Source organism: Otolemur garnettii, unplaced genomic scaffold, assembly GCF_000181295.1.
Source record: "Otolemur garnettii isolate 467f Iridium unplaced genomic scaffold, OtoGar3 scaffold00002, whole genome shotgun sequence".
In the NCBI taxonomy this organism is placed as follows: domain Eukaryota; kingdom Metazoa; phylum Chordata; class Mammalia; order Primates; family Galagidae; genus Otolemur; species Otolemur garnettii.
In genome coordinates, this window is record NW_003852397.1 from 48,980,183 (window position 1) to 48,988,901 (window position 8,719).

Sequence of the window (8,719 nt, forward strand, 5' to 3'; positions counted from 1 at the left end):
CCACGCCCCCTCCTCGCCTCCCAGCCTCCGCCGCCTGCCACGGCCGCCCGGCCGCGTCCCCTCGCTCGCTCACCCCTTTTCTCGCGGGCTCAGCCCGGGAGCCGGCGCACCGAGCAGCCAGGGGCGCCGCGCGCTCGAGGGACACGCGCCGCTCCTGGACGGCCCCGGGCCCGCTCCCCCCACCTGGCCTGTGTACCCAGGACGCAGGGCCGCGCGTCGAGCCTCGGACGCGACGCGCTGGGGGTCCCCGGGGACTGGCCAGCCGGGCCGGGGCGCTACGATGGAGGAGTCGCAGCGCGCCCGCTCGCACACAGTCACCACCACCACCAGTTCCTTCGCGGAGAACTTCTCCACCACCAGCAGCAGCTTCGCCTACGACCGGGAGTTCCTCCGCACTCTGCCCGGGCTCCTCATCGTGGCCGAGATCGTGAGTGCCCTACGGGCCGGGGCAGGCGGGGGGTGGGGGGCGCAGAGGGACCCCCGCGCGTGCACTCCAGTGCTCCTCGGGATGGAGCCTGCTCAGATGCTCCCGCGGGAACCCTTTTTGTTCAACCTGGTCTTTACAAAGTGCAAAACTCAAGACACCTTCGCTCCAAAGGGGGTCTAATCAACTTGGTGTCCTGGGGAAGTTGAGATTTTCAGGACGTCTGCAGAGGGAGAAACTCAGCCTGCTGGACCCTCTGGATCGCGTGTCCTGGGAGCGGGGTGCTTGGCAGGGAGTTGGTGTCAGGGACATCTGGTGCTTCCCTCACCTGATGTGCACGTGGATGACCTCCTTTCTGAAAGCAAAGCTTTCCTAAGATCATGTTGGAGATGAGAGGGTGATTTGCATGAATCAGGAAAAATTCACTGAATAAAATCTGAGGGCCTCAAGCTATATGAGGACCAAAGGGGTTTCCTGCCTGGTGTTATGCACACATCCTGGTTTAGGCTCAGAACATTCCTGGCAAGGGGGCAGGGCCTGTGCGTTCTCCTCTCCTGTGGAGGACAAGAAGGCTGAGAACTGACATCTCTCCAGAAGCTCCTGCTGGCCCTCAAGTCTGAGGAAGGATTAGGTTTCTGTTAACAGCCAATGGCGGGCACTGTCTATGGAGTCATCAGATGTCAGGGTTTTGCCAAGCTCTTTAGACCTTTATATGCCTTCATACCCTATGTAGCTCACACAACAATACTACCCTGTGAAAATAACTTCAATTATTAGCCCCATGATAGAGGCCTAGAGAGGGGAAGTAAGTCACACCTGTGATGGTGGAGGTAGGATTCAAACCCAGGTCTGCCTTTCTCCAGGGCCCTGCTTTTAACTTTGGGCCTCTCCTGGGCAGTCCTAAGGTGGCCAGACACCTTGGGCCTCTCCTGGGCGGTCCTAAGGTGGCCAGCTGCCTAAGCAGTGCCCCTTCTACTGTATCTCACAGACTTTGTTTAAACATTTGAGTAATTGAAATCTTTGGGGAGCTAGAGAACAAAAGCAGTGCCCCTTCTACTGTATCTCACAGACTTTGTTTAAACATTTAAGTAATTGAAATCTTTGGGGAGCTAGAGAACAAAAGGCCATCGTGGGTTACAAGTGGCTGAAGGTTTGGGCAGCTCCTTTGAGAAACCTTCTGCAAACTCTGTGCACATCAAGTAGCTAGCTTGCTTCCCCAGAGTCTCAAGTCCTCCCCAGAACTACTGAATCAATCTCCTGCTGGCTCTGGTGCACATAGTTTGAGAAGTGGTGGCTTGGCCCACTCTTCATCTGGTTCCCTTAGCTGTTACTGAGGACTTCAGGAGACCTAATACAGAGCTGAAGGTATTGGAATCACCTTGCAGGGCTTGGTCATTAGGCATTCAACAAATATTTGCTGTGTGAATGAGGGAATTGGCAGGTTCCCCTGCTTCAGCAGGGCAAACAGAAGCTAAAAGGACAGAGATGGTGCTTCTGCCATGGGGTGGGTTTAGACCTGGTGTGAAGTAAAATGATGCTGTTGTTTTCTGACTTATCCCAGAAAAATATAAAAAATGAAGGAAGAAATGTAAATGGTCCACAATCCTATCACTAGAAATAACTGCTGTTGACATATTGATGTGTATCCCTTTAGATTTCATTAAGTTTTTTTTAAAGGTAGAAAAACATGTAAGCAGAATTACCCTTATTACTACTTTAGTTGAGTATTTTTAATGGGTCTAATTATGCTTGCATTTTAAAGATTCTGTCCTACAGGCAGAAATATAAGTTTTCCCCACCATCTTTATCTCTTAGAACTCTAAACATGTTTATGATGTTCTTTGGGGGCGGGGGTTCCCCAGCTGTAGCATTACCCGTTACTTTCCTGCTTAATGTGAGGCTTTGGTGCTCCTGAGACACCTCTTTCTCCACGCCTCCCCCATTATACATATATACCCTTCCTGTCTCCATGCAGAAGGCCCTGATTTACCATGCTTTGACTTAGTATTTTTCAACTTTACAGATGGTTGGAAAGTAACATGCATTCAGTAGAAAGTGTGCTTTGGATTTTTTTTCTTTTCCGGGCTGGTGACATGTGGTGCAAGGATACATACTCTCTCATGATGCTGGGTAGTGGCAGCGTACCACAGCTCCCAGGCAGCCACACCATCACCAGGGTGAACAACTGATGCTTTGCTATGGACGGTATTGCCAAATGCTTTTGCCCAAACATAGGCTAATATAAGTGTTTTGAGCATGTTTAAGGCAAGCTAGGCTAAGCTCTGATGTTCGGTAGGTTGGGTATATTAAATACATTTTCAGCTGATGATATTTTCAACTTATGATGGATTTATTGAGAAGTAACCCCATCATAAATCAAGGAGCATCTTTTTCCATTTCTTAGTTCTCCAGATACTTGGTGACTAATTTAATCCTATTTATCTAAATCTCCCAGGAAGCAGAGAGACATGGGGTATTCTATCAGTCATCCTCAGGGCCTTCCTCTCTGGGAGCCTCTCACCTGTCCACCCCCTCCCCCCTGGCCCTGGCCTGGTGGCCTGCACACAGCTGGTGTGTGTCCTTTTAGATTTCATTAAGTTTTTTGAAAAAGATGGAAAAACATGTAAGCATGTCTGGGCTTTTCTGCACCACTACCCTGAAGATTCTCTCCCTGTTTCTCTTGGCTTCCCACTTGGAGTGTCTTTCTCTTTCTTGCCTTATTCCTACTGGCAGTGGGGGAACACTCGGCCACTAGTGTGTAGAAATTAAGACTTGCATCTTTCAAGATGTCTTGATTCAGGGCAGCGCCTGTGGCTCAAAGGAATAGAGTGCCAGCCTCATATGCCAGAGATGGTGGGTTCAAACCCAGCCCTTACCAAAAACCACAAGACAAAAAAGTCTTGATTCTACTGTTACTTATAATTCACAATTTGACTAGGTAAAAAAAATGCTAGATTGGAAACTGTTTTTCTTTAGAATTTCAAAAGTGTTCCTTTGCATTTGTGTGTGTGTGTGTGTGTGTGTGCGCGCGCACGCAAATTTCCTTACTGATTCGTGAGCTGTTTGCACTTACTATGCAAAGAACATTTTCCAGGGTCCTGGATCTCTTACATTATTAGTGTTTTCTGCCATAAGGCAGTACAATACTTAGTTTCCTCAGTCTTCTATTTGAAGACAAATGTTTTTCTAGATGTTAGTATAACCAATGCTATAGCAATTTTCCTTCTGTGTCTATCTTGGCATATTTTTCCAGTACTTTTCTTGAGGAGAAATTTCTTAAAGTAGAAGTGTTGGCCCAGAGGGTATACAAATTTAAGAGTTTTGTTATATATTTTGACGTTATCATCCCCCAAAGTTCTACAGGTTTAAACTTTCATCCATGGTATGAGCCTATTAGACTAAAAATATTTTTTAAATTAGAGTAACTTGTAAAATTTAAAATGCTAAGGATCACTTTAAATGATACGCTGTGTTTTATTGATTCTAAGATGCTTTTTTGCTCATGTTTTCATATCTGAGTCAGGATGCAGCTTATTGTGAATGGTTTCTTGATGTCATGAAATTTGGAACCATTGATTCTTTAGGAATAGAGGAGTGTGTGTATTGTAAACCGTTACTGTCCCGTTCTTGAGACTACTGGAATTTTACTGCCTGTAGAAAAGGGCTACTTTTTGCCTTGTAGAGACGAAATACCAAGACAAAGAATTACTGAGAACCTGACTTCTGGCCTCAACCTGGAGAAATGAAATAAGACAGCAAACAGAACACAATATTTCTTCAAATCACTCATCAAAATTGCTAACCCAGGCTTTCCCACGGGTGGGTGGTAGTAGTAGCTCTGCCTGTTACAACACTCAAGCTGTGTCAATGCAGCATCGTGTTGAAACCAAATCATGGTAATTTCTTTCCTTTTAAAGTTTTATAACCAGCTAGAAGCAATCTAGTAGTTGACCTGTGAATTTTAGGAGGCTGTGATCTCATAACTATTACAAGTACTGGAAGAATAAAAGCGATTTGTAATAAGCTGAGTTAATTGTGCCCTTCCTGTTATTGGTGACTTCAAGATGAATTATAGTATCCACGTAATAATGTCAGGTCACCTTTTATTTACTTACTGTCATGAGCAGACTTAGTTGAGGAAGGACAAATAGGGTTTCCTGAGCGCTACCATCTAAATTATTCTGCTAACCTGTGGACTACCTTAAAAAAAAAAAAAGAAAAGCCCAGTTTCCGTTATATAAGAGTAATACCTAGGGCGGTGCCTGTGGCTCAGTGAGTAGTGCACCAGCCCCACATACTAAGGGTAGAGGGTTCGAACCGGGCTCCGGCCAAAACTGCAACAACAATAAAAAGAGTAACACTTAGTCTTTATAGGAAAAAATTTAAAATTCAGGTAAGAAAAAAGAAACTAAAAACAAATTCTAGTGCTGGCAGTGGTTCTAGAAGTAGCGTAAGGTTTCTGAGTTGTTTTGGTTATTGTAATGCCTGGGGTTCCTCCTAGTGTTCAGTGCCTTGGGATCCAGGGATGCGAATGACCTGAAATGCCATTGGCAGGCTTCACCTGTTGCTGCACTGTTGAACAACACTTCTTATCCCTCAGAGTAAATTGTTCCACAATTTCTTTAGTAGTTATATATTCCATATTTCTCTTTTTAAAAATACCTAGTCCCTTGTAAACCACTGTTTTTGTTTCCTGCTGTGACCATTTACGCGGTCTGACAACTAAGTTTGCAAACTCCTACAAAAAGTGCCACACGCCTCATTGCTGACTATCACTCCAGTCACCAGATGGCTAAGGGGAGTACTTCATAGGTGACCATAGTGACACTCAGTAATGAGGTATGCAGCACTTTTTGTAGGATAAGGTCGGGGACTTAATTATACTGGGTATCTTCCATTTGTCCCTCAGATTCCCTTTCTACCCTGGTCCTGCATAGACTATCCCAAGGGCTCCCCTGCCCTCTGGTGTTCTGCTGGCTTCGAATAGGAGGCTGTGGGATCGATCAGTAGAGAGCAGGTTCTGGTCTCAGCAGGTATGCCGTGTCCCCCTAAGGAAGGCAGGCTGTCTGACAGCCCTCTCTACACTGGCTCTGATACCTGCTCACTTCTCCTTGTTTATGATTGCCAGGTCCTACACTATCACGTGTAGTTTTCCTGTACCCTGCTTTGTAAATAACACCTTTATTAAACTCTACTCAGGTTACCTACTCTGAATATGCCTGGTTTCCTTCCTGATGCCTGGTACACTATTACCTTTCCTTTTCAATGATTAATTTCTTATGACATTCTTAATGGCCATATAGTATTCCATAAATATCCAGGCTCTTCGTGTTCAACCTATATTTCTTTTAACAGTGCTGTTAACATTTTTTGAGCCAAATCATTCTCAATGTTTTTTAGCGTTTTCTGAGAATAAATACTTACAACTGATAAAAGGGTAGATGAATCTTCTTTAAAGCTAAATTTATTAAGGTTTACAGTAAAATTTACCCTTTTACTGTAGAGTTCTGTGAACTCTGGTACATGTGTTTTTGTTAACTTTAGTTGTTTTGTTTTTGTTTGTTTTTGAGACAAGGCATCAATCTGTAACCTAAGCCAGAATGCAATGACATGATCGTAGCTCACTGTAGTCTCCAACTCTCCTAAATAGCTGAGACTACAGGTGTGCACTACCGTTCCCAGCTATTTTTTTTTTTTTTTAATGTTTTGTAGAGACAGGATCTCACTATGTTCCCCCAGGCTGGTCTTGAACTCCTGGCCTCAAGATCCTCCAACCTTAGCCTTCCAAAGTGCTGGGGTAATAGGTGTGAGCCACCATACCTGGGATCATATGTGTTTTTTGAAAAATAGCTTTATGGTAATATAATTCATATGTAAAACTAACCTATTAAAGTCAAGGGTTTTCAGGATAGTTACAGAGTTGTATAGCTGTCAACACTGTCTAATTCTGAAATATTTTCACCATTCAAAAAGAACCCATACCTATTAGCCGTCAGTCCCAATTTCTTCCTTCCCTCAACCTTTGGTAACCACTAACCTTTCTGTCTTTATGGATGTGCCTATTCTGGATATTTTACATAAATGAAATCCTATGTGGCCCTTTCAGTCCAGCTTCTTTCACTTCACATCGTGCTGTTAGGGGCGTCCATCCTGCAGTATATAAAAGTACTTTGCTTCTTTTACTGTCAAATAATATTTCCTGGTACACGCAGTGTTTATCCATTCCAAACGCTGGGTAGTTTCCACATTTTGACTATATAAATACTGCTGTGAGCTGCTCTTGTGTATACAAAGGTATGACACTTAAGTTTGCGAACTCATCGTAAAAAATGTGTTACATACCTCGTGCTGCATATCACTGGGGTCACCTTTGAAGTACTCTCCTTGAGAAGCTATGCACGGATGCCAGTGCCTAGTCCACCCAAGCAATTTTAGAATTCTTTTTCTGAAATGGCCGTCAAAGCTGTCATTTTACCCTTGATGTCCTGAATGTTATCAACATATCTTTCTTTCGATATTTCCTTTCTTTCTTCAGTAAAAAGGTTATTGGAAGCCAGATCATGTGAGTAGAGAGTGTCTCAATAGGGTGATTTGTTTACTGGCCAAAAACTCCTTCAGACATGCCATGTGAGCTGATGCATTGTAGTGAGGCAAGAGCCATGAGTTGTTGGCAATATGTTCAGGTCTTTTTTCATAAAGACTTTTCAGCACTTCCAGATAGGAAACTTGGTTAACTGTTTGTTCATTATGCATTTTTCCCAACTGGATAATCTCTCTGATATATATATATAAAAAAAAAGGTTAGCAACATCGTTTTGACTCTTGATTTGGACTCATGGAACTTCTTTGGTTGTGGAGAATGGGCTGACCTCCAGTGATGCTTTGTTTTAGGGTGGTATTGGTTTACCTGTGTTCCATTACTAGTGATAACATGGCCTAAAACATCATCTTGCTTCTCCAAAAAGTCTTGGCAAACTTCGACTCTTCTTTGCATTTGCTCATTGGTGAGCTCCTTCTGGACCATTTTTGCACTGGCCTTTCTTATGCCAAGATTTTCAGTTAAGATTTTCCTGTTTCTCTGTCAATGTTTACTTGGTCTGCTATGCTTTTCACAGTCAGCCAACCATTCTGATGCACACTTTGACAATGTTTTTCATCAGTTCTGCTCATTACTGACTGCCCCGACCTCTCTTCATCAGTGACGCTTTCCCTTCCCTCAGAAAAACGTTTAGTCCATTTGTACACTGCCATTTTCTTTATGGCATTATCCTCACCAACGTGGGCGAACATGTCCCTGATTTTACTTACTCTTGCCAAGTTGAACATTAATGTTTGTTCATTGCTCTAATTCAAGCTCCAGCAGTCTCTCAATGCACACAAAAATGTGCAACAGCAGTAATGAACGCCACTCAGCAAGACACCGCCACACATGAACACAGCTGTAAGACGCTGATATACCAAGATTATAAAACCTGCGAAGCTGTTCGTACAGTTCCCCTAACATAAGTGCATGGTGGGAAGTTTGCAAATTTAATTGTCAGACCCCATACATACGTTTTCAGTTCTCTTGAACATTTAGCAAGGAATGAAATTATTAAATCATGTGGTAACTCTTTGTATACTATTTTGAGGCACTGCTAGACTGTTTCCAAAGTGGATATAATCCAGCAGCAACGTGAGGATTCTGATTTTTCCCTATTCTTACCAGGATTTATCTTCTGTCTTTGAGGTTAGCTACCTTCTGAGTGGGAAATGGTACCACATTGTGGCTTGGGTTTGCATTTCTATAGTGACTAATGATGTTGAGCATAGTCATGTGGTTATTGAAGGTTGCTGTGAGCTGTGTGTTGCTGTGAAAATATTTGCATATTTTCTTTAGAAAGAATGTTACAATCCTTTGCCAATTTAAAAATTAGATCATTTTGTCTCATTGTTGAGTTGTAAAGAGTTCTTTGTCTCAAAAATAAGAATCTCACTCTGTTGCCCTGGGTAGAGTGCTATGGTATCATAGCTCAAAGCAACCTCAAACTCTTGGGCTCAAGTGATTCTCCTACTTCAGCCTCCTGAGTAGCTGGGACCTACAGGCATGCCCCATGACACCTGGCTAATTTTTCTACTTTTAGTAGAGATGGGGGTCTTGGTCTTGTTCAGGCTGGTCTTCAACTCCTGAGCTGAGGCATTCTGCCCTCCTCCACCTCTCAGAATTCTGGGATTACAGGTGTGAGCCACTGCGCTGGCCCTTTTCACTTTTCTTGATGATGTTCTTTGAAGTGCAAATTTTTTTTTTTTTTTTTT

At 43.6% G+C, this 8,719-nt stretch overlaps 1 protein-coding gene across 1 annotated transcript in view; it reads left to right on the forward strand.

Moving 5' to 3' along the window:
* Window positions 1-36: 36 nt before the first annotated feature.
* CMTM8 (CKLF like MARVEL transmembrane domain containing 8) overlaps window positions 37-8,719 on the forward strand; it is a 120,359-nt gene continuing 111,676 nt past the window's right edge. Inside the window, exon 1 of the mRNA XM_003781770.3 lies at window positions 37-427. Within this exon, the coding sequence (XP_003781818.1) occupies window positions 281-427 (147 nt within the window). The 5' untranslated portion in view covers window positions 37-280. The remainder of the gene's footprint in view (window positions 428-8,719) is intronic.